At 34.1% G+C, this 26,367-nt stretch overlaps 2 protein-coding genes across 2 annotated transcripts; both read right to left on the bottom strand.

The window, feature by feature from the left end:
• Positions 1-949: 949 nt before the first annotated feature.
• Positions 950-14,055, bottom strand: LOC147410551 (acyl-CoA synthetase family protein). The gene is made up of 6 exons (XM_086436677.1): positions 13,789-14,055; positions 13,507-13,693; positions 9,428-9,617; positions 6,054-6,257; positions 2,168-2,461; positions 950-2,099 (listed from the first exon to the last, which is right to left on the bottom strand). The coding sequence occupies exons 1-6, from the start codon at positions 13,987-13,989 to the stop codon at positions 1,163-1,165; spliced, it is 2,013 nt and encodes a 670-aa protein (XP_086292803.1). The 5' UTR covers positions 13,990-14,055; the 3' UTR covers positions 950-1,162.
• A 6,300-nt stretch (positions 14,056-20,355) lies between these two features.
• On the bottom strand, positions 20,356-23,958 carry LOC147410550 (beta-fructofuranosidase, insoluble isoenzyme CWINV1-like). The gene is made up of 5 exons (XM_086436649.1): positions 23,099-23,958; positions 22,587-22,745; positions 21,752-21,990; positions 21,553-21,643; positions 20,356-20,746 (listed from the first exon to the last, which is right to left on the bottom strand). Exons 1-5 carry the CDS (start codon positions 23,951-23,953, stop codon positions 20,567-20,569), a joined length of 1,524 nt encoding a protein of 507 aa, XP_086292775.1. The 5' UTR covers positions 23,954-23,958; the 3' UTR covers positions 20,356-20,566.
• Positions 23,959-26,367: the final 2,409 nt, after the last annotated feature.

The raw sequence follows: 26,367 nt of genomic DNA, 5'->3' as shown, positions 1-26,367 counted from the left end.
TTAAGCTCTGTGACCCTCTTATATTCATAGTTCTCCCCCTCTCCAAAAGATCGGTCTTTTGGAGTGGTTGGTTGGTTAACATTACTAATGACTTTTTTTCTTGTATATTTTTGGTTGGATTACATTAATAAATGCTTTCTCAAGAACCAAGTTGGATCTAAATCCAAGCTTGAACACTTTTGATGGTTACAATGCTAATTCCCTGATCCTACTTCTTGTCTTAAAATTTCTAGCTATAAATAGCCTTTTGTTTTTTCCAGTAGATCACTTTTGCATTGAAGGCACATTCCACACTTCTAGCTGAACTATCCATGAATTTCTGGAATTACTGAAATTAGTTCACAAACATGTTTATTTTAGGCGAACAAAGTACACACCTCATTCAGGAGAGAGAGCACCACAGAAGGGTAGTGAGAGATTTAACTAAGTTGTGTTACATTTATTCTTCACTAATACATAGATGAATCACTCTGATTTAACATATGGGTTTGGATAATGTGATCTACACTAGGAGCAACTTAATCAGTACTGCATGCACCAAATTTATATAGCAGGATTATATGTATCTCTGCTCTTAACATCCAAATAATGCCATAGAAATCTAGGTGCATTTTCTCTTTCTTTCATGTTTCATTCTGTTTCTGGAACTCAGTATTATTTCTAATGCAAAACTGGAAAAAACAAATGATTTAAGGCAAAAAAAGAGGATTATGTTTTTCTTTGGGGTAAGGTTTATCCTGATTTTAGGTTTTTGTTTTTTTACTTAAGATTTCCTTATTAGATTGAATTCAGTTTGTAATTAGTCCCTTGGTCTTTTTTTCAGTTTCCTTATGTGTCTAAGTAGGTCTGTCGACCATCTTCCCTTTTCTATGTATAAAATCTTGATTTATCAAAAAAAAAAAAAAAATGCCATAAGAAACTACGAGTGGGAAAAAAAAAAAAAACCACAACAATATTTTTCATTCATTTCTTCAAAGTAATTTATATGAACCTTAATAGAGATTTGCAATGAGGAAAATACCTTTTGAGAGTTAATTTGGTGGGATCCTCTTCCTTGACACCATTTTGAGTTATAACACCACCACCTGAAACCATACAAAATTGAAAAACCAACTCTACATTGAAAGATGACAACAAGCTCCCTTTTTTTCACTAAATCTTCTCATGTTGAAGATATTTTAAAATTCAAGGTACTAATAACATCATCTAAAGCCTTATAATCCTTGAAAATTTGTTGCACTTGACGCCTCCACTGTGTCAATTTCTTATGCAGATCCATCAACATTCCCTTGTCATTTTCATCTTCCTTAGTGTTGAGTTTGAGTAGCTTTCCTATACACTTAACCAAGAACCCAACAACCTTCATTTTCAACTGACAAACAAAATTGAGTCCACTCTCTTCAGTCTCAAATATAAAAGCTGACATATCTTCAATAGCATCAAATAAATTGAACGCAAGATGGGCTCCTTCCGTGGCTTGCACTCTTTCATCATTTTCTTCAGAGAATGCAATCAAGTACTTCAATTTGGCATTTTGAGTTTCTGTTGAGTGAAGGATTTCACCCGTTGTAGCATAGTGAAGCAGTAGATCGAATCCCTCTTCATCTATATTGGAGCACCCAATCAAGATGCCCAATGGAACCCTTCTCAATAATAAATTTTGCCTCAAGTTTGGTGTTTTATTAAAGAATCTCACTGTCCGGTCATGGAATTCTTTGAGCCAGATTTTCATTGCTTGACCATTGTAATCTTTGCTGACCATATTATCTTCCTTGTAACGGAGCTTGGGTTTCCCGACTTTCTTCTTGCAACCAACCACATTATTTAGTGTGTCTGAGCTACATTGCTTCAGAGTCCAAGACACTGATATTTCCATTAAACATTCAACCAAAAGATCATAATAGGCTTCACTCATGGGACTTAGTATACATGCAATATATTGTGCAGCTGAAGTGCAATACTGCTTTACATCATGTTTTCGCTCATTTTCAATTGTATCTGATGTGCATTTTGACAAGAAAACATCTTGACAATTCTTTCCTGAGAAGAGTAACGCAGCCGCGAAAAAGAACCAAGCAGGGAAGGCCATCAACATTGCCCTGAAAATTGGTTGAATCAGAATAGTACAACTTCAGCAGTAGTTTTGATACATAGGATAGGAAATTACCATGTAGATTTGTGATCTATCGTTCTTGCATTTGTTGATGTTTGCTTGAGGTATGAAGGCTTTTCAGCGCGAGAGACCGGTTTGGTTATACGATGAACCAAACCTAGAAAACTTTTGATCGAGAGGGGTCCCACTAAGGTCACCAACACGTCATGTTTGTAGGGAAAATAAGCATGAGGAAATGGCAGCTTTGAGCCCACTTCCATTGATATACCCCACCTCATTGGCTGTGAAAGTACATCTAGTACTGATGAGACTAATTCGATTTGAAGCTCTAGTATAGAAGCCAAGCCCCTATTCAAAATAGCCACCCAGATGAGTAACTTAAGTAATTGATCAGATATTTGTAATGATCTGGCAAACATCATTTTTAATCTTGACATGCTATGAAGAAATTTCATGCCACAATTGCACTGCAGCTTTGAAAAAGTCACGTTTAAAAACACGTTTTGTACCTCCAGCGAATAAAACAAGTAAAATTGTGAATTTTTCACACAAAAAGTTTTATGTTTTAAATAATTTTTTTTAATCTTCAAACAGATTGCTTTAAACACATTTTCTTCAAAAAAATAAATAAAGCACATTTTTCTGGGCCTGTGGTTAATTTTTGTGGCCTTATGGTCATTTGTGATTTGGTTCATGGATGTTGTTTAATGTGGGATTTAATACGTAATATATGATTCAGTGATTCGTGAATTCAGTTTAGTTTGGGATTTAATGATAACGTCTTGATATTATGGTTGTCAATTTTTTCTCATCCTCATCCCCCCTCCCTTTTTTCTTCCCATTTTTCCCTCGTCATTTTAAACCCATTCTCCGATTTGGTCACTATGCATGAGTCTAAATGTACGAGAGCCAAATTGATCCAAGCGTTGATGTTCAAAATGACTAAATTAATTATCTTATCCTAAATTATATGCATTACATGTTCCTTAATAGGATTTCGAACCATCTTACACATGAAATGTTTAATTTCTATAGAACAACATATATTAGTGGACATCCATTTGTGACAAATATTTGTTATCCACACCATATTCTCTCTGAACAGAACTAAAAAAGGAAAGAGTCCTCATTGTCTAATTCAATCTGACAGAATAGCTCAAAAACTATGCTTGTGTTTCCCGGGGGAAAAAATCTACAATTATTGTGCCACGTCAGTGAGTTTTTGAGTTACTATGTCAAATTGAGTTAGAAAATCATTACACAAAAAAAAGCATGTTTAAAAGTCTAGGAGGGAATGGTTCAAGACTAAGGACAAGAGATTTTCGGTTCGATCTTTCTACCATTGTTTACTTCCGCCCCTTGGAGTTCTTATCTCGACATGCATTATTTGGTCTAACCTCATCCCGTCTAAGGTTTCCTTTTTCGTGTGATTGGCTTCATTAGAAAGAATCCTCACTTTGGATAATTTAATCTCTCAGTGGTGGATTACACCAAATTTTTGTCTCTTGTGCTTCAGCAATGGGGAATCGGTGAATCATATCTTAATCCATTGTTCGTTTTCTCAAAATATTTGGATGTCCTTGTCTCGATTCCATGTGGGCTGGGTTCTTCCATATTCTTTCTCTTCCCTCTTGAACGGGTGGACCTTCAATACCTTTGCCCTTAGAAGAAGACACCTTTGAGCGACCCTTCCTTTCGCCTTGGCTTGGGGTCTTTGGAAGGAGAGGAACAACAAGGTTTTCCAGAGTAAGGAGAGCTTATCCTTAACTGTGTTCTTGGAGATTTTGGGCCTTCTATACCTTTGGTCTAAGCTTAGTAGGGATTTCGAGGGAGTTACTTTTCAGGATTTTGTGTTCAGGTGGGAGTCTGTGTGATATGTAGCTTCTGCTTGGTGTTTTGCTTTTCTCGTTTTTGTTTTGTTCTCTTTTTTGCTTGCTTATATGAGGGTTATCTCAGCCTCGTTTTGTCTTTTTTGCTCTGTCTTTAATGAAACTTTTAACTAATAAAAAAAAGAAAAAAAAAAAGTCTAGATACCTTCTTGGGGTTTAGCTTAGCCAAGATGTCTTAGTATTCGACCCATTATAAAACATAGAAGGAATACTACAACTCTTCTATACAAGGTACCTTCTTGGTGCGACTCAGTCATCTAGAAAAAACAACAGCCCATGCCTACAATGTTTAAATATTTCCCACAGCCCCTTAATTTAAGGAGACTAGGACAAGGGTTTCAATGGAAATTGGGTGATCCTAAACTAAGTTGGGTGTTGAGTGTATATTTTCCTCCACTCTTGGGTGTGTCATACCCTAGTTAAGCCCCATGAGCCTCTTACATTCATAGATCTCCCCCTCCAACAGATAGGTCTTTTGGAGTAGTTGGTTGGTTAACATGGAATCAGAGCACTAGGTTCATAAGGTCATGGGTTAGATTCTTTCCACCCTAATAGGTGAGGGGGAGTGTTGAATGTATATTTTCATCTACTCTCGGGTGTGTCATTCCCGAGTTAAGCCCGTGACCCTCTTATATTCATAGTTCTCCCCCTCTCCAACAGATCGGTCTTTTGGAGTAGTTGTTTGGTTAACATTAAGTATAAAATTTGTGTGTTGTATAGATAAGCTAAATGATAGAAAAAACAAGCCTTAAATAGGTGGTGATCAATAGTATTAAATAGGTGGTGATCAATAGTATGGCCAGCAGTCTTTATGTTTGGGGTCTTGTTGTGATAGGCAAGAAGGTGAAGGCGGGGTTTTGAACCGAGGTGTTACCTTCAAATTAACATCGGGTATAACATGGGGCTTTAATAAAAGGGGGAACAAATTAACATTTTGAAGATGATCATAAGGGCTTATTTCACTAATTTAAGGGCTGGTTCTAGGGTCAAGAAAAATGTGGAATAGGGCTTTCTAGCCTGTTTGAAAGTTAAAAGGCTAAAAAGTCTGTTTGGATTCATTTTAGAAAATTACTTTTAAAAAGTCAAAATCCATACTTTTTAAAAAGCAAAAGGAAACTACTTTCTACTTTCTAAAGGTTACTTTTTTCCAAAGCTACTTTCTATCCAGACTCTTAAGGTCTAAGAAAAAGTTGGAAAGTAAAACTAACTCCAAAACATGTCATTCAGCTGTCTATAAAATTGAAACAGTACATGTCCTTTTATAGATGCCCTAGTCTATTCTGACTCTAAAACAGGAAATACGACTCTCCTTAGGTCTAAAACTTTAAGATCACTTTCCTAAATTTACATGCACAAGATTTTCCACATAATAAATTTACTACAATGCAACCAATAACTAAGAAATTCGAAAAGCTAATTAAAATTACTAAATAACTTTCAAATTTAATGCTAGAACTTGTATCTCTGTTACCTGGATATAGCATGGTTACTGCCCCAACATTACATGGATATATCATTTACATGAAAAATGTAAGTTACCGACATCAGTAATGTCAACCATTTCAAGTATTGAGGCGATGTAGATCCCTATACATAGTAATTAGTGAAATTACTGTTGCCTTCTTTTCCCAAGTGTCGTCCCTAATTTTTATTTTTGGGTACCCAGCTAGTGTAAGCCTTCCTTAGTTGCTTGGAGGAGTAATTTGGTAATTTACATGTGTGTGGAAACATGCATAGAGTTTGATTGCATCACATAGGTCTAGTAAAATTTTAAGGGCCAAAAAATTAGAGTTCGGTAACATTCAGTGGCATAGATAGATCACAGATGCCAATATTGAAAACATAAGCCCAGATGAAAAGCAATCAATTTGCACATTAAATGAAAAACTATGATTAATTCCATACAGATGAAATACAGACTACAGTCAATCATGCACGTAAGCAGTAATTAAATTAAAACCCATATACTCTTTTGATCATGCCAACACGCAAGTACCGGTATGGAAGTAAAAATAGTTGAAGATCGTTAAAATTATTGGATAGAAACTTACGTCACTAGAAACCATTTTTGCAATAAAGTCCTTGTCTCAACAAACATGGTGGGAGAATGTATCAAGCATATGATTATAGAACGCCAAGACTGTCTCTCATGAAATTCTCTCTTTAGACAAAGGAAGGGCCTCTGCAAAGACTCCCGTAAAATGGTTGAAATATCATGCTTTAGAATCAGTGGATCAAGATACCATAGAAATAGCCTGCAACGAGAACATGCCAAAGATCCAATTCCTCAAATTTGTTATGTAAAAATTGGACAGATGACACGTCTAACAGGTATAAACCATATACAACTGTTAAAATTTTGAGAGAGTGAAACTAATTCTTCTATAAAACTAGAACAGTTCACTGGTGGGTCTGAACCCAAAAGTACTGATGTTTTCTTCCCCGAGCCTCATACCGCATCTAATTGTTTATAGGCACTACCAGAGTCAAAATATCATGTAGTGGTAAGCTTGAAACCCATTTCACCTAAGTATGAGAAAGAAATTTCACAACTTGTGATTATTGAGAAGGTTTGGAGAGAGTTTTCGAAAGATATACACTCTATATTGAATCTTCAAAAGTAAATAATTTGAGAAAATAAGCTCCCCTCTCAGTTAGGACATAACTTTCTAAATAACCGTATTCTATACATATATAAATACATATGTTTTACAGGATTCTCAAAGAATGAGGAAATCAGAGAAGGGGAAGAGATGATGAAAGATTGGCTGTGATGGATGTGATGCAACAATGAGGTGGGCCAAACACCTCCATGCTGAGAGTTTGAATACATCAATTTGAAGTGCTATGTGAAATATGCTTCCCAATCAAATTAAAAAGAAATTTTTTGTAAGATGACAAAATAACCACTTGCCCAGTAAATTCACTGAGTGGCTTGAGGTCCAATGCTTTTTAGAGGATTAGTCATACTGCCACCACCTACTTGCCAGATAACCCTTGGGCATGCTTTAAATTGAGGATGTTTGGTTGAGTTTCTCCTTGTGGCTTCCAAACCTAAGTCCTTATTTGAACCCCTTTTGGTATTGGTTAACCGAATCAACAGGTTACCACACAATCAACATACTGTTGAAGGGGTATGTGGTAACTTTTTGGCTACCACATGACTGCATATGATGCTTGGAGAGAAACTTTCTTTGTTGTGCACGTGGCAATCTATTCGCACCACTTACAAGAGGGAATTTGCAAGTTGATGGTTCTAAGAAATATACTACAACAATAACAACAAAAAAACATCGATTGAGGTAGTGTGGAAGATTTGAAGACATTCATGGGTGACCGCTCTTCTTCTTCTTCTTCTTGATCGATTGCACAGCCTGAAGTTCACACTTGGAGTATTTTTTCATCAAGGAAATTCTTAGAAGGCATTGTGCTATCTTTTTTGTCTTTTTTTTCAATGCCTTCTTATCAGGAAAATATTAGGAAATTGAAAAGAGAAAATGCAAATATGATGTGTGCATGTGTTTGGGGGGGGGGGGGGGGGGGGTGGTGTTAAGAAGTAGAAATGTCAAACATTTTAAACGCTAAACTTACATCAAATTTCCTGAAGAACTTCATCATAGTTTGGACTTTAGGGGGTGAAATAAAAATATAAAAAAAAGGAAAAATAAATTAAACCACAAACACTCCAAAGAGATCTTTATAGGAAAATCATGGAAAAGTTCCAAGATATTCCAATATAGAGAAGATATTTGTTATGGTCCATGCTAGCTCACATGCTGCATGCAATGTAACTTGATATTCCTCCATTAACTAGATCTCATCACCTCCACGGCCAATATTACAAATATTTTTTTGGACCTTTGAGAAATGATAAAATCATTAATTTCTCACTAGAATTCAATATCTTGTAAGAAGTTCAATTCCTTTATTTTCTCATGTACATATCAGAGATTTTATGGGATTTCAAAAGTTATAATTTGTTGAACAAAATGTTTTAAGTTTCTAGATTTGATGCTTTCTTTTCCATTCTTCTCTTTTCAGTTTCCCAGGCTTTTCACAATAGAATGAGAAAGGAAAGAAGGACGAAAAAAATCTCTCTAAAGTTCCCCTTGCCAATACAGTCCCGGAACTAGATATGTGGCTAATGTGATAGTAACAGACATTGAAAAATAAAGTATCTGAAGACGGAAAACACACAATTAATCTTGCCAAGACAATGGAAAAGGAAGAGAGAACATATACTAATCTAAAAAAAAGCCATTGGATATCAAGAGACTCAATTAATACTATAATGACAAGTAAAGTAATTGGATGCTTGAAAGAGACATCAAGCACAAAGATCTGGTTTGGAAAGCTATGAATGCATGATAAGTGCACCAAAGAAACTGTCTCAGCAGTTGATGTCAGCTGCTCACTTTATATGTACAGTTTTAGTTGGAGGTTTGAAATGTAATCAAATTGAGAAAAATATAAGATCATCGATTTACAGAATCCATTCTTGTCAAATATAATCTTATGAATTTGCACAAAATGTTAGAACGATTTATATTGTTATTATTAGCCATCTAATCTATTGACACACCAAAAATACCAAAAGGCATGCAAAAACAAACAAAATGTTTTGTAGGATGCACTACAATACTTTCTAAACGATTCTTAAGCAGGACTTGTCACAGCCATTTCCTACTTTTCACTCATTAACACATCCCTGTTTGCATACAGAGATCAATAAATAAGGCAAATGAATGAATACCGAACATCACAGTCATTGTTAAATAGTGACTTTTTTTCTTCACTGATTTAATCACGATTTAATTGTCATGACTTTTAAGAACTTCACAATTAAATTACGAATAAAAAGTTAAATAATAACGAAGCAATGAGTATGACATTGATTTTGATGTTAATGACTAGTTGATGAATCCTAACTCGGACTTATGATTGTGGTCTTTTTTATATTTTGAACAATATAAACCTTAACTATATTGTGGACCTGTGGTTACTTGTTGTGCATGATGGATGAAATTAATATGGGGTTTGGTGATGGACTATTATAGTTTAATATAGGATTTAATGATATAATATGAGAGCACCAACTAGTAGGAACAATTACAGTCCTAACCCTAGGTTGTTTTTTTTCCCGATTTTTTCCTGATGTTACCGAATTTCCAGATTTTTCTTCTTGTAGACTTATTCCTGAACTCTGACTTGGTGAATATGCCGAACATTAGCCACAATCATAATAAAATAAGTTCGTTTTGACCTAAACATACAAGCAATAGAAATTAAAAAGAAAAGAAGATAAATCCATGAAACCAAAGGCATTACAGAAGCTATAATATCACACTTGTGTTGTGAATTGGAATGCTCTACCACTGCATGATACAAATTCAGAATAAAGTTCTATTAAGTTTATGCAGCATACCTTAATGGTATTTCACTGTTGTTGACTGAGATCTCATCTACCAAAAGATAGTGCAGCTTTGAGACAATAGTGTTTTTTTGGTAACTTGATTGGAAACTAAGCATAGGTGTTGATGGGAATAAGCTCTGATAACAAGATGCTGATACTGCTACTCTTAGAACCGCACGCAACAGAAAATGTGAAAGCATCCCTGCAACAGTAGGAGATTGTGTTCAAAGACCCTTAAAACTTGGTAAAACAGTAACAATGCGGTTGGTATCAAATCTAATTCAAGAAAATATTTGAAGCAATTCTTTAATTATTCAACAAACTGGATGCTTTTATATCAAGAGGTGGCCAACACTAACAAGATAGTCTACAACTCTAGGATTTTCCTAAGAATTCTCTATGTTAAATCTTAGATACTCCTACTATAGAAAATACAAGCTAGTGTAAATATTTATGGTACTGTAGAAGAACCCTCTAAACTCTTTCAAAATAACCCGCAACGTTTCTAAAGAAAATACATTTAGAGTGTGGAAAAAAAATTAGAACAACGGAAAATAGATACAAGTGCAATGAAAAGTACAACAACATAAAAGGTTGACAATATCAAAAGAAAGGAAGAGGTCAGTGTTTCTTCAAATCTGCTTTGTAGTCATGTGGGGGTTCAACAGTATCAAAACCTAGCAAGGATTAATTGTATCATCAAACTTTTAGCACATACAGCACATATCTATATAATTAGTTTGATAAGATATTAACTGTAGCACTCCAGTTAACATCATCAGATATAGTTAAGTGACTAAAGAACAATCGTGAATGAAAATTACAATGTACCACAAAATTCAGGGAAAAAATTAATAATAAAAAGACACGTCACATTGAGCTTATTAATTACAACAAGGACGATAAAAATCTAATAATTGACAAACATCAAATTGGATGACAATAAAGCTGACTAATATATGAAACTAAAGATATTTCACAAATGGGGACCACCAAAGAGAATTGGGGAAAACAGCTCAAATTTTGTTTTTCTTTTGTAAGGTAATTGGGGAATAAGGCAGATCCCCAAACCAGAGAGAAAAAAAAAAAGAATCAAAAAGAAGAAAAGTGCCTTAGGCCTTACATTAGAATCGCCCTTTGGCATCCTCACTTAGAATTTTCTAAAAACTATTAGGGAAGTTAAAAGGCATGAAATTCCTTTCTCCTTGAACCTCCAAGAAGAAAGCTAGGAAGTCGGCTGCTCTATTAGTTTCTCTGTATTGGGATGTGAATTGAGTAGCCAAGTCTTTTATTTGCTTAACAGTTAGGGTCACCCTCCAAGGAATTGATCCTTCTCCCCTAATGCATTGAATTCCACCTTTAGAGTCCGAGCAAACTCTGACTTTGAGATAACCCAGGCTTTTAATGATTTCCAAGCCCTTTTTAATACCATTTAACTTGTGTTCCAAGAGTCTTTTTAGAGGAGCAGAAAAACAACTCACATTGCTACCAAAAAGATGAAGAGATTAGGGGAAATGGAGGGATTTATTATTAGAAATTATTAGATGAGGACCACCAAAGAGACTTGGGACTAGCAAGAGATACTGGGGAAATTCGAGAGCACATATATTTCTATAGAATAAAGGTTAAATAAATAAAAAAATGAAAATAGGTACGGTCTTAGGACTGGATGGTATTTTGATATAACTTTGAAAATGCATGGGACGTTTTGGATTTTCCGGGCTAACTGAATTTTAATAATATTTTAAAGACTAAAAAATGTTGGATTAGTAGAGGAAAAACATTGTAGTACACCTATACACAAGAATACCAAAGACATTCTGATCTGGACCAACGATAAAGATATTAAACTTATGGGTTACAATATGAAATTATACAAAGGAATGATTAAAAAAAGGTGAACGCGCGCGCACACACACACACACACAATCCAAATATATCTAATAACCAATGTGGTTTTACATTGGGTAGGTTAGCCATCAAGGTAATCTTTCTACTTTGACTAATACTAAAGAAATATAGAGAAAGGATAAAGATTCTATAGGTCACGGGTTCGAGTCTCCTCGAAGGAATTTTCCACTCTTATGGGTGAAGGGGAGTGTTGAGTGTTGTGTTATCTGCCTTCGCTCTCGGGTGTCACATACTCACGTATTGTGCCCCAGTTTGACCCGTGTCCCTCTTATATTTATAGTTGCGCCTTCCCCATTAGATCGGTCTGTTGAGGTAAATGATTGTCAACAGATTCTTCATATGATTTTTATTAACTTAAAGAAAACATATGACAAAGTACTAAGATAGCTCATTTCTTGGATATTGGGAAAGAAAGGAATCCTGAATATATACATTTTTTTTTTATAGAGTAATCGGGGGTCTAGGCAGACCCCCTGACTAGAATATATAGATAAGGGAAAAAAGTTACACTCTCACATAGGGGGTCCCAGAGGCATCCTCCCTTACAATGAAATTCATCTCAGACGGAAGATCAGAAGCGAAAATGATTCTAGTGTCTTGAGTAGTTAACAATAAAGCAAGTTTGTCCGCAAGCCTATTTGCTTCTCTAAAAGTAAATTTGAAGTAAATGTTACCATACGTAGAGCATAGGGCCCAAATTTGGTTAGCTAAGGGCTTGACTCTCCATGGGCAATGAAATTCCTTATTAAGGATTTGAATAGCTAGTAATGAATCAGCTTCCACTATGAGCGGTTGCGGGTCCAAAGGCTTAGCTAATCGAACACACTCCAAGATTGCTTTGATTTCGTGCCAAAGGACTGATATAATTAAGGTCATGCAAGGGCTGTGATTAGTGTGGGGTCAAATGGAAAGGAAACCAATGATTTGCCAATTATAGTTTCTCTACATGATCCCATGAGGGATCGATTTTGAGTTTGTATTTGTTTGCTATAGTTATAGATGAAGTAACAACTCAAATTCAAGAGCATGTAACTTGGTGTATGTTATTTGTGGATGATGTAGTATTAGTTTATGAGATTAGAGAGGGAATCACCATAAAACTAGAACTATGGAGAGAGGTGTTTTAGTCCAAGGGCTTTAGGATAAGAAGCAAGACTAAATGTGTGGAGTGTAGTATTGAAACCCAAAATTGATGGTCTAGAAATAACCTGAAGCAATCACTTCCATCACTTCAACTTTATTACATATAAGAATAGAGATTTTGAGGACGACGTTGCCCATGGAATAAGAGCTAGATGATTAAAGTGGCTTTTGAAATGCTATGTGAAAGGCAATTACACATACCAATCAAATTAAAATGAGAATTTTATAGGACACCAATAAAACCAATTATACTTTATGGAGTTGAATGTTGGATGGTCATGAAGCATTGTGCAAATAAATTGGGCGTAACAAATCTAAGGATGTTGAGATTGATGAGTGGAAAGACTAGAAAAGATAAAATTAGAAATGAAAATATTTGGGAAAATGTAGGAGTAGCTCCAATAGGCAGTATATTAAGTAAAAGTAGACTCAGATGATTTCAGATAGTCTAAAAGAGCAAAGGGATCACTAAAAGAATGTGGATGGAGATAGTGATAGCATATATTAACACTCTTTCAATAACAGAAGACACAACTCTTGACAAAGTGGAATGGAGGAATAGAGCCAACCCAAAATCCTAGGGATAAGACTTTGAGTATGATGATGAAATGATTATTCAAGTAGAAACTTATGTTTCACGAATTTAAATGGCACCATTGACAAACTAATGATCTAACTCACATAAATTAAACACATTTTCTGTAACGAGCTTAATCGTTACGAAGAATCTCCTTAGAGGGAGTTCGGAACCTCAAGATCTCTAAAGGCGATCAATGCCAAAATAAATAGAGAAATTATTAATCCTCAAACTTAAGGGCTTTTTTTTATTTATTTATAGACTTTTGACTCTCTAACCTTAGTAGCTAAACAATTAAGCAACAAAACAAATGTGACATTTAATTAGAAACTAGACAACTTAAACAATTGGGACCGTTAAAATTTCCAAAGAATCCAAATAAGATATAAGTAAATCGATAAGGGTTAAGATAACTAAATCAGAAATGATTGACCAGAAGAAAGTACCCATTGATCCTTACCATGTCCTTCCAATCTCTCAAAAACATCCAAACACGCTCTAATCAATTCTACACAATCGTAGCTAGAAATCGAGCTCCCAATCTGAAAAAACTCCATCTTCTGAAATCTTAAGACCTTGCAAGAAATCGACGAAGACAGAATCGAAACAATCGTCTCCACTAGATACCCAATCATCGAATCGAAGACCTGGAACAGAAGAAATAACAACAACAACAAAAAAATTCCAATAATTCTGAGAGAATAAACGAAATTGTTAACGAATTGAAGACAATGTAACTGACCTGAGGTGCTTTGAAGCACATCAAGGAGAGGGCTGAGTCCAAAACCCTAACCCTAGACATTTCATTTAAGTTGAGAGATAGATTCAACGAGGAGATGGAAGGAACAAGATCTTTTTCTTCATCGCTTGTAGGAGGAAGTCCAGTTTGGAGACGAGAAGCAAGTTTTGCGAAAAGAGCAGTTATTTCTGTTACTCTGCTCATTTGCAACAGAGCGAGAGAGAAAGAGAGAGAGAGGAGAGAGAAAGAGAAAGATTTACCCGCCAAAATATTGATCTAAACAACTTGGCGGTCAACTACGCATCAAATGTCAAAACCCCTATTTCAATGATCCAACTATGAAACGCCACGTGTTTTTTTAATATTTTTTGGGCTGCCAATGGGTCGGTTCTGGATCAGATCGGGTTAATTTGGAAGGAATCCAATAAGAATTGGATCATAATCGAAACCGACCTAATTATCATTGGACCAGACTTATCTGATCGAGTTATTACCAGATCTCAATATCAAGATCCAAACCTGATCCGATAACAATTGGATCGGTCCAAATTAGATACCACCCTAATTGAAATACTATATCTTTTAAAATTCGTCTCATGCCCTCGAGACCTCGGTCTTCACTTGAAGAATAATGAAAAAAGATTTAAAAACTTCCATTTTTTTTTTTCCAAAGTTAGCCGTGATGATGATGTTTCATATGATCTCCTCTTATAGATGGTGGGGGTGAAAATTTTCTTGGGTAGAAAAAAATTTCACAGAAAATAAGAAAAAAACACATCTTTCATGAAAAATCATTTTCCCACCATTCTTCATGCATGAACATACAAACCTACCAAGAACATTTGGTTTGTGGAAACCTTTTTCCGATGTAGGATATAAATTAATTTTTCTATGTCTGCTTGTTCTACCATATTCAATTTCACGAAAATTATAAGAATTAAAACATAAAAATTTGTTTAGATCTTATGGAGAGCATGAAAAAAAGGATTAAGTCCTCTTGCGGTGGACATCAATTTGGGAATTTTCTTTGTTATGTCCATCTTCCATAGTAGGTTTCATAGGTATTAGGGTTAACAAATTCAAAGGAGAATATTTTAGGGTTCGCAACGGAGGCGAGACAATTTTGAGAGACATGAGAGTGCAAATTTCTAATTTTCAAATTTAGTTAGTAATTGGGAAAAAGGTTTGAAGTGGTATTCGAAGAAACCCACTCCTTGAGTGATAAGTGACCTAATATTAGAGATACGCTATATTTTCAAATTCATCACATGCCCCATGACCTTAATCTTCTCTTGTAGATTCATAAAATATGACTTAAAAATCTTTTGATTTTTTCTCAAAATTGATTGTGATATGATGGTGTTTTATTTAATCTCCTCTTATAGATGGTGAGGGTGAAAAATCATATTCCTCTTAAGCTGGAAAATCTTTTGGGTGGAAAAACAATTACACAGAACGTGCGAAAAACTTTAAAAAAAAATCACATTTTTCATGAAAAATCATTTTCTCACCATTCTCAATGCATGAATATATAAGCCTTTACGGAAAATTTGGTTTGTGGATTATTTTTCCTTTATTGAAAGAATGATGAAATAAATTGTTCCATGCAATTTGGGATATAAATTAATTATTCAATGTCAGATCATTCTCCACTCTTTAATTTCATAGTAATTATGAGAATTAAAATAGAGAATTTGTTTAGATCTTACTGAGAGTAGAAAGAGCATGATTAGGTCATCTTGCATTGAGGACGTCGGGTCAGAAATTTTCTTCTTTGTGTCCATCTTTTAGAGCTCGTAGGTGTAGACACCCTAAATTACGTGAGCCTAGTCCAAATAGAGGGTTCTAAAAAATCAAGGTAAACATGTGCAAAAGATGGAATTGCTTGGCCAGGGTTTACATTAAAAAAATCGGGCACAAAAGTCTGAATTAAAACAATTTATCCCTTGAAGCACTTAACTCTCTCACAAAGCCGACAAATTATCAATTTGGCCCATGAGTCATTAGGTTTTTTAGAAAAAGGACACTTGACATCCTACCATTAGTCCTTCCCAAAGCCATGCCAATTGGCAACTTTTCATAAGTCTCAATCTTCTAGAAAACTCCTCATAGGTGAGCCAATGCATAAAGCCAATTAGAAGGTGCATTCTTAGAGTATAAATTCCTACGATACCTTTCTTAAAAATAGAGCTAACGAGGCAAGTGCTTGGATCTTGTAAGTTTATAAAAAATGCATGAGAATGGATTATTTTACCCTCAGAAGGAAAAAAATAAATAAATCAAAGAATCAAAGTACATGTACTAGATCTTTTTTTTTTCCATATGTCATTTTTTAAGAGGATCCATTTTGAAAATATACTTTTGCCTAAATTTTTTAAGATATTTATAAAATAACTAAAGTCCATTTTTCCACATGTCTCTCTCTTATTCATTCTCTTAAAATCACTTTTCACCTTTCCATGTCTCTCCACCACTTATCCTCCCAAAAAATAACTTCTCCCAAAAATAACTTTTCACCTACTACTTCACATTTTCACATATTTTTCCCCCATTTGTTCTCTCAAAACTATTTTGACCTGCTACATCTTTTTTCTAAACCCCACCAAGATCATGTTACATGGCATTCCTATATGGGATTTGACTAAATGGATTGGTTTTAAAAGTCTATTTATTTATTTTTTCTTTCTTTCTTTATCCTCAACAAAGTTGAAAATCGAAAGATATTTCAAGTAAATCCCATGTCAATCTCCAATGTCTCTAGGATTTGACCATTTTGCTCTAAAAAATTGTTCCAAAACTCTATATAATGGGAGTCTCCCCTTGAGTTTGGTAAATAATTTTTCAGTCTCAAATTTATGCCAAAACCTCTCCACACCCAAACTGCCTTTCACTCCAACTGTCTAGTGTTCTCTCTACCCATCCATTTCTTACTCCTCAATTTCTATTGAAGCTTTAAGAAAGAAAATAAGAACAAGGAAATCAAACTTCCATGATGCGTTAGATTATGTTTATTTTAACCAATGCATCCCCCTCTTCCCTCTTGTGCCTTCCTCACACTCCTTTTTTTTTTTATACAACATTAAGACGTGATGACATACCCCTTTTCACCACCGATAGGTTAAACTTCAACCTTCTGTAAGAAATGTGCAAGGCGATTTGATCAAAAGAGTGAGGGTTGACGCACTCTACCCCTCATTCCATCATCATATAATGTCATCTTGGAAATTTTATTAGTTGTGTCCATTTTTCCTGCTAGGGTTCAGAGGAAAATGTAGGGATTAGGATTCACAAAGTAAGTGAGAGAGGTTTGAGAGTGAAAATTTTTAAGTTTTAAATTCAGTTAGTTACAATGAAAAAAATTCTAAATGGCATTTGAAAAAACCTTCTCCTCTGGTCATGCGTGACATATCTAGTTTTCAAAATTCAAATATTAATATTTAAGATACCATATCTTTTTAAAATTCATAGCATGCTCCATGACAATTGGGAAATGATTTTTCATAAAAAAACATGTGGTTTCTAAGTCATTTTTTATCAGTCTACAAGAAAAGACCGAGGTCTTGAGGCATGTGACAAATTTGAGAAGGTAGGGTATCTCAAATATTATAAATGAATTTTGAAATGTGAAAATGTCACATATCTCTAGAGGAGAGGGTTTCTTCAAATGCCTCTTTGAAGTTTTTTTTTCCCATAGTAACTGAATTTAAAATTTTAACATTTCCACTATTGTGTCTCTCAAACCTTTCTTGGATCCTTTGCGAACCCTAAATCCTAATGCATTCCAGTGAACCTAATAACTCTAATACATGCGAACCTTGGTATAGAAGATGGACATAACAAAGAAAGTTTCCAACTAGAAATTTCTATTGTAAGAGGACCTAATCCTGCTCTTCTTGCCATCGGTAAGATTTAAACAAATTATATTTTTTAATTCCCATTATTACTCTGAAATTGAAGAGGGGAGCAACATTGAATGATTAATTTCTATCCTAGATCGAATGGAGTACACTATTTCAACATTCTTTCATTAAAGGAAAAAAAAAAATAATCCACAAACCAAATATTCCTTATAGGTTAATTTGTATGTTGGTGCATGAAGAATATTGGGGAAATGATTTTTCATGAGAAATGTGGTTCCTTTACATTTTCCATGGAATTCTTTTTTCCACACAAGTTCTTTGTTTAGCATGGGAGGGAATATGACATGATTTTTCACTCCCCACCACCAACAAAATGATTTCCCCATCTCCTAGTTAGTTAGGGTTACCAATGGATGGTCTAATCTTGTCATAAAGAGGTAGGTTGTACCCTAGAGCAGTCAGCGTTGGCTCAGGCATTAGGCCATTTAGACGGCCGCCTAAGGCCTTGCAAAGATAGAAGACCCGTAATTTTTTAATAATAGAAGAATTTTATTTTGTTTGAACGTAACTATCTTGTATATGTTAGAATATTTGGGATAGATTTCCAAAAAATAAACAAAATTGTTACATTCATTAAATCTTATAGGTTGGAAATAGATGTTTCCGAGTTAAAAATAACCACACCCCCCACCCCAAATTTTTAAAAAAAAAAAAAATAAAAATAATAGTAACAAAAAATTTAACCCTTTAAAATATGGTACACGTTGCAATATTAGAGGGATGTTTTCAAAAAAAAAAAAAAAATTGTTGAATTTGTCAACGCCTTGTACGTTGGAAATAGGTGTTTCCAAATAAAAAATAAAAAATAAAAACAACCCCCCAACTCTCCTAGTTTCCTAGGATTTCTTAATTAATTTTAAAAAAATAATTAACAACCTAAATATCTTCGCTCTTGCACATTTCTAGTTTTTCTTTTTTAATTAAAATTTAAATAAAAAATAAAAATAAATGAAATCCACCGATGTTGGACACTTCCCCAAAAAAATATTTAATTTTTAAAAAGAATTAAACAATCCTATCTCCAATTATTTTAAACTTTTGTACATTAGAAATTTTAAAATAAATAAATAAATAAATAAAAACTTTAAAAAAATCTTTATAAAATTTATTTTAAAGAATAAAAAATAACATTTACAAACTTCCTTTTACATTTTCACCTCACATCTCTCTACAAGATTCCATCTCTCTAACTCTCTCAATTTTTACTCTTATAATCTATCTTTCTCTTTCTCAAATCCTGGGCAAATCGTGGATTTGTGATTTTATTTTAATGATGAACGGTGGTTAACATTCATTATTGATGGATCTATTGTCATTCAAAGTTTATAGAGATTCACCCATTCATTTATTTTCATAGTCCCAGGTTCTATTGCTCTTTAAATTTTATATTTTAGTTTATTTTTACTTTTTTTAGTAGTCCATTAAAGTGATTGTGTTTTTTTGCAAAATCCTTTTTTTTTTAAATTAGAAACATGATCACTATAAGATATGAATCTAGTTATGAAAAATGTATAAAAATTAATTCAATCTCAAAAAGGAGCCATAGATAAATTTATTACTCCAAATAAAATAAATAAAATAATTATTTTTAATAAAGATTTATTAGATGAACAAAAAAAAGAAAATGAACAACTACAAAAAGCAAGAAAAATAAAGTTTAAATGTGTTTTTAATTTTTAAATGGACTATTATTAATATTTATAGTAAGATAATAAATATAAAAAGGCGTCACGTTGAGGTTTCGTCTTAAGCCTCAAATTGTATCAAGCCAGTCCTGAGAGCAGTCTTTAACCTTATTGGGCATAAGTTGGGCAAGTCCAAACCCAGTCCTAACAATCTGGAGTCAAGTTCTATGTTGATTTTTGAGCCTTGAAAATATTAAATTCATGCACCTTTTGAAATCGTTTGATGCTATTTTCCATCAAAATAGCGATCTAATCTCCATCCTAATTGAAAATCAATTAGACACAAGAAGTAAATTAATTTGTTACTTAATGATCACTTTAATTTTTGTTATAAAAGCATACATTGAATTCTTTTTTTCTTTTGCTATTTTACGTCTAACTCATGTATATATATACTAGAGTTTGCCCGTGCCCAAGACACAGTCATCCTCTTTACATTTAACATTTTCTGATGGCCATATTCTCAAAGAATTCATATTACCTTTGAAAACAAATTCCCTACAATCATACAAACCCTTATTGAAAATTTCGTGAATCACGTGTACAACACGTGGGAAGAGAAACCCTTTTCTTACTAAGACAGTGAGGAAGAAGGCCTTATAGCCTCATCCACTGTTAAAAAGACTTCGAGATGTGTAAAACAATACTTTAATATTTATTATGAATCTCGAGGTCCTTTTGACGGTGTAAGAGGCTTAGTAAGGCTTTATTTTCCTCACTAATTTCGTAAGGCTAGTTGGACTTTATGTGGGAATGGATTCTAGATGATGGAGTAAAAGTCAATGCTTGGATTCAAAAGTATGTTTGTCCAAATATTATTGTATCTAACACTAAATATAGAAAAGAAGAAGAAAAAAACAAAATACATAAAGCATTAGAAAAAGAAAAGGCAATAACATATGATATAATAATTATATATTTTTTATTAGAATAAATCCATATATAGATGTAAACATCTATCATGTCTTTTTATTGTTATGTTTTATTTATTCCATCCACGTTTCTCAACTTTTCTTGTTTTCAATTTTTCTTTTTAATACCAATCACTCTGCAAGTGTATAACAGTTAAATATAGCTATTTTATGTGAAAAGACATATCGAAACTCGAAGATATGATTTGGGGAGCAAATTCAGTCGCCCTTACCCTCTTAACTAATCCCTAGTGGGTTCTTGCTTTCAGTTGATTTGAGCCCTTTTCATGCTCCAAGCACTCAATGTTGAAATTGTAACACTCAAACTTCCATTATTAAATGCATAGAGATGGGCCCCATCATCAATAGCCAACTTTGGATAAACCCTAGCAGTGATGCAAGCCTTACCCTCCCCTCCAAAACTTTCCACAACAGAGTGATCTATCTGCAGAAGATTAAATAAATAAAAAAAAAACAAATATATCAAAACCAGTATTAACATCAGTGTGAAAAGTGAATAACTTGTTTATAAAAAAAGGAAATTACTAAAACAGCTATGTATTTTGCCACAATTACTGAACCAGCCATTTTATTTTTAATATTTACAAAGATGATTGTATACCCATTTTGGTTTTTAATCCAAAACGAGTACTCATTGTAAGGTCACATTTGGAATTTTACATTTTTAAGCCCTCTTGTAAGCCTCAAATTAAAGACCATGTTTTTTCCAAAAAATTTATGAAAAAAAAATAAGAGCTATATTTAGGGTTATTTCATGTTGAAAATAAGGGTGTAAAGGTAAATTCAGTTAAATAATTATCCTTTGGAAAAAATCAGTTCATTTCTATGGATTTTAATAATAATAATAAAAAAAAGGTGTATGGTAGATTCAGTTTAATATTAATGGATTTCGATTTTGAAAATAATAAATAAATAAATAAATACCAAAAATGGGTATACAATCATGTTGATAAATATTTAAAAAATGTGGGTGGGCCAGTAATTTTGACAAAATACTCGATCGATTTATGGTAAAAGAAAAGTCTTTGTATAAAAAATGGCATACGTGGTGTCACGTGAGGGAGAGTGTTAGAACGATAGTCCCACGTAACCTGTGGGAGCCTAATCCATGTGGTAAATAAGGATGAGGCAACCCTCACTTTATAACCATAGTTTTGAGATTGAGTTAGGCTCATGGACCTTAATGCATACCAACTCGTTGACACCCCTAGAAAACATGAAACAACATACCAAACTTCTCAGTGACAGCTTCTCATGGAAAGGATCCACATTCAGAAAAGCTCCATAGCTGGTTTTATCAAGTTCTTCTCTCAATGAAGACCTGATTTAGTAATTTACATTAAGTTAGGTTAGATTTGGATTAAAATTATGATTTGAGATTTTTTATTTAAAAAAAAAGAAAAAAAACCCAAAAGAAGATGAAATTGACCTGCTTTGATCACTGCACATGAGCACCACATATTTGTTAGGACCTTTGAAAACTCTGAAGAATATAGCTGTGTATTCTTCCAAGTTCTTAGAAGCAAAAACCAACAAACCAAATGGTCCGATACTTCCTTTCACTGATGCTCCTTTTTGGCTACAAAGCAATTGTGGATTTACCCAAGTTGGGTCCATGACCTCTGCCTTCTCCAACTCTGAAAGCTCAAATGAGATTTCTACATCTGCCTATTAAGATTGGGAAAGAAAATAAAAATACGGGCTTAAGTACTAAAGATGGAAATGATTATCTACAATCAAACACGTGGCACACGATAAGCATAAAAATCTTGTCTCGAGACATTGTCACAATTAGGAGAAAAATCAAGACTGCCTCGACCGAAACATTTCTAGACAAAATGACTTGGTTGAGACATCTTGAGGTGGTACAAAATTTTAAACCATGGTACCACACATATACATAAAACTAGACTTAGCTATAATGTCCATTAATTCGGTCATGTCAAGTTTCTTGCAAGTTAATAATATATACATTGATCAAAAGGAATACCAAAAATTAGATTTAATCTAAGATGATTTCTGAGTTTGCTCGAAAAATATTCAAGTACAAGAGATAAGAAACTCCACAAATCAACCATTTTCTAGTTTGTATACCAAGTCATCTCAAAATTCCATTGAATCTATTTTTTGAGTTTTAAAATTGAGTATTATAAGACTTTCTTTTCTAATGGGATAAATATATATTTGGCTTAGCACACAAATGGAATTTATAAAATAGTGTCCTTATATATAATTGTGCTATGTAAAAGAGAGAAGAAACTCACTTGAGAAGCTGTTACACCCGAAACATTAAGTATTGATCCCCCATTAAGCTCTTTATTTTGCAGAAGGATCACATTGGAACGCAGTTTTTTTATTTCTTCAACTGGCCACTGTACCAATTGCTGCCCGGTTTTGTCTAGCCAAATATTACGAGGGATTGACTGCGAAACAAAATTTGTGAAACCTTAATGAATTCATTTGGGTTATGCTTACAGTTTTTAGCTTCTTGTCCATAAAAATCACTTTTCGGGGTTGAAAGAATTTTTGGTGAGCACTCCATAAAAGTTTAGAAGTCAAAAAAGAACTTGTTTTTGACTTCTAGATTTTGTCGGAATCTGGATGGGACGAAATGTCCCAAAGTGTTTTTAAGGTTATATCTCACCAAGTTTGTGAACTATGTTAGATCACATAGGATCATGAGAAACAGATTAGAGCAATAATTTTCTGAAATTTTAAAATGGATAAAATTAGAAGCATTGTGGCATGAACATGAATTTGTTTAACTTTGATTTACCTGTATTCCAGACCATCCCTTCACAGCAGCATCGGAATCAGTGTCAGATTCTTTAATCCAACCCCATAATATCCTCCGGTTCTTCACCCCATCGAAGAATGTCTTTGAAGCGTAAAACTTTCCATAATCAAATCTCAGTCCTGAACCATTATTAATGGATCCCAAATCGGGGATATACTTATCCTTGTCATGGACATAACTCCCAATGGTGTATATGTCAAGCGTGCCGGCATCACCCAAGCTAACCTTTAGTACATGTTTAATACTTGGATTAATCGTCGAAGTATCAACACCATTAGTACTATTAATTGAAACTGGGAAGAAATCGGGGCATTCCCACATTCCGCTCCCATTCACCGAATAGAGTGGATGCTGAGACTTAATCCAATTAACAAAATCTTTACTTCTATAGAGAATTGCCATTCCTCGAGTTCCTCTCTTGCTCCCAATGATCACTCTCCATCGTCCGTCGGGTCCTTTCCAAGCAGTGGTTGGATCCCTAAATGAGCTCCCATCGATGCCACTAGGGGGAACGATTATCGGATTTTGAGGTGATTTGATCCACTCTCGAAGGAACGGATCGGAGATGTTCTTGGGTATGGCTAAATTTTGTACTTGCTTGTTTGAAGAGTCAATGCCGGTGTAAAGAATTACAGGTTTTTCCCCGGGAAGGATCGTGGTAGAACCAGACCAACACCCATTGATATCAGATTGGATCGTCGGGTAAATGGCGTTATCATGGTGAATCCAATTAACGAGATCAGTTGATGTAGCGTGTGCCCATACAATGTTACCCCACAATGGACCCAAAGGATTGTATTGGTAGAATAGATGGTAAATTCCCTTGTAAATCATTGGTCCTGCAATAATATTGGCAACAATCCCAATTTATAGAAGCATGAATTTAAAAGAACCGTGCTGAATGCACATGGCAGACGTTGCACATGGCTGACGTGGCAAGGGCACAAAACCATAGATCATTTTCATCGGGATACATATGAAAAAGATGTACGATTCTGTGCCCTTGCCACATCAGCCATGTACCAAGAACGTGTGCATTCATCATTATTCTTTTAAAAATACAATCAAATCATCTTATCTACCATAAAAATTCCACAGCTTTAATGCAATCACAAAAAGGGCCACTTTTTTATTTTTTATTTTTTACAGTAACTCAGGCGGAGATGGAAAATCAGCACACTTCAAAAAAAAAAAGCCATCATTTTTTGTTGGGTGATTTAGACTTACCCCCCCCATGTTTAGTTAACTATTAGAGATTCCCTCTTATGTTTTGAAACTGGTGACATGCATCCCTTGACCTAAATCTTCTAAATAGACTTAGGGGAAAAGACTTAAATACCCTCATCTTCAATCTCTTGCTAAAAACCTAGATTTTTCTTCTATCAATCATTGGGTAATTATAAAAGCACCCCACAAATCAATAAGGGCAACCCACACCATAGCTAAATTGTTTTGTCTTATATCTGTCAAAAGTTTTGGAATGATCTGATTTTTGGTGAGGATGATCTCTATGATGAGGAGATCATCCTCACCAAAAACTAGCCCATTCCGAAACTTCTAACCCCATTAAAACTGGTTTACAAAAAAAAAATAGACGATTTATGGTTCTTGAACTTATTTTGATGAGGTTAGAAGTTTCGGAATGGGCTGATTTTTGGCGAGGATGATCTCCACATCATAAACATCATTCTCACCAAAAATCAACTCATTCAGGAACTTTTAACCTGTATAAGACAAAAAAAAAAATCAGCTATAGTGTGTGTTGCCCTTATTAGTTCATGGAGTGCTTCTATAATTACCCAAATTAATTTGATGGTCATCATCATCATTAACGTCATCGAAGAGAGTACGATGACAATTATGAAAAGATAAAACAAAGGTTTTTTGGTCATTTAAATTATTTTTTATTAATCTATAAGAGAAGACTGCGTTGGGTCACCCTTCTAACAAACACGTTTCCTTAGCTTTTTAAAGTTATTGTTAAAAGGGTAATTGTGGTATTTTTTAAACAAAAACCATCAAAGATTTTGTTTAGATCAATAATATAAAAAGTATGTCCAAAGAGTCCATATTTTTTTATGTAAGGGTTTTTGGTACATATCTTCAAAAAACAAGCCTTTGGTGTCATTGTCCCTATATTTTTAAGGGGACGGTTCAGCAGCCCCTTTGAAAAATGTTTGCCAAGTTTGGTGCCAAACATTTTTCAAAATATGGGTAAGAAGCTTTGGAATGAGCTGATTTTTTGTGAGGATGATCTCTATGATGAGGAGATCATCCTCACCAAAAATCAGCATATTCCAAAACTTCTAACCCCATCAAAAGTGATTTACAAAAATTGGACGGTCCACGATTCTTCAACTTGTAAACTAGGGTTAGAAGTTTCAAAATAAGCTGATTTTTTGATAGGATGATCTCTTCACCGTAGAGATCATCCTCACAAAAAATCAGCCTATTCCAAAACTTCTAACCCCATCAAAAGTGATTTACAAAAAATGTTTGGCACCAAACTTGGCAAACTTTAGGGCTGCCGAACCACTCCCTATTTTTATTTATACTTTTTTTTTTGTGTTGTGTGTGTGCGTTTGTTACGTATTTTTAAATAAACTCAACCACTAAATTTTTTTTAATGATATTTTTCGGGTCCTTTTCAGATAAATATTTATATAAATCATATATTTTGAGCCAGAGCTCTAGCATCAATACTATATAGAATGTAAATAGAGAAAGAAAGAAAGAAACTTACCATTTGGATCTGTGAATCCAACAAAACCCATTTATCCAATCCAAAATCCCATGATGACGACATGTTCAACAACAGAAAAATAAATTAAAAAAACAAAAAAGAATATATAAATTTGTTAAGAGAAATGAAGAAGATGAAGGGAGGGATACTTACCGTTAATCCAATTTTTGGAAGGTTGGAAGTGATAACCAGTTCTATAAGGTTGATTTGAAGAATTGGTGTTACGTGATTGAAGATTTCTGTAAATTTGGTGAGAAGATTCAACACGACAGCCAGCAATAACAAAACATAAGAAAATGAACCAAACAACAATAAAGGTGGCCATGGCAGCTCCTAGTTCTTGAGAACACAGTTTAGGAGGGAGGAGCAAAGATGGGTTATTTATTCAACCAAAATGGCAGTCCCAACTTGCTTTGATCTTTAAAAAATTGGACCAAAATGAAGAGATGAGATCGAAAAGTTCTACTTAGTTAACATCTGAATAGAAGGAATCTAAGGAGTCAAT

Source organism: Akebia trifoliata, chromosome 1 (assembly GCF_017979445.1).
Source record: "Akebia trifoliata isolate Shusen 1 chromosome 1, ASM1797944v1, whole genome shotgun sequence".
NCBI classification, from domain to species: Eukaryota; Viridiplantae; Streptophyta; class Magnoliopsida; order Ranunculales; family Lardizabalaceae; genus Akebia; species Akebia trifoliata.
This window is presented reverse-complemented; position numbering and strand designations above follow the sequence as displayed.

What these genes read in the sequence shown, in the direction of transcription:
- LOC147410551 (XM_086436677.1), bottom strand. Translation starts at nt 13,989, where the DNA reads ATGAGCAGAGTAACAGAAATAACTGCTCTTTTCGCAAAACTTGCTTCT. An exon ending in TGTGCTTCAAAGCACCTCAG is followed by an intron (nt 13,694 to 13,788) that starts GTCAGTTACATT and finishes CTTCTGTTCCAG; the next exon opens with GTCTTCGATTCGATGATTGG. An exon ending in CAAAAATGGTTTCTAGTGAC is followed by an intron (nt 2,462 to 6,053) that starts GTAAGTTTCTAT and finishes TATTTTGAATAG; the next exon opens with GGGCTTGGCTTCTATACTAG.
- LOC147410550 (XM_086436649.1), bottom strand. Translation starts at nt 23,953, where the DNA reads ATGATTTACAAGGGAATTTACCATCTATTCTACCAATACAATCCTTTG. An exon ending in CGGGTGTAACAGCTTCTCAA is followed by an intron (nt 21,991 to 22,586) that starts GTGAGTTTCTTC and finishes CAATCTTAATAG; the next exon opens with GCAGATGTAGAAATCTCATT. An exon ending in AGCTGTCACTGAGAAGTTTG is followed by an intron (nt 20,747 to 21,552) that starts GTATGTTGTTTC and finishes AATCTTCTGCAG; the next exon opens with ATAGATCACTCTGTTGTGGA.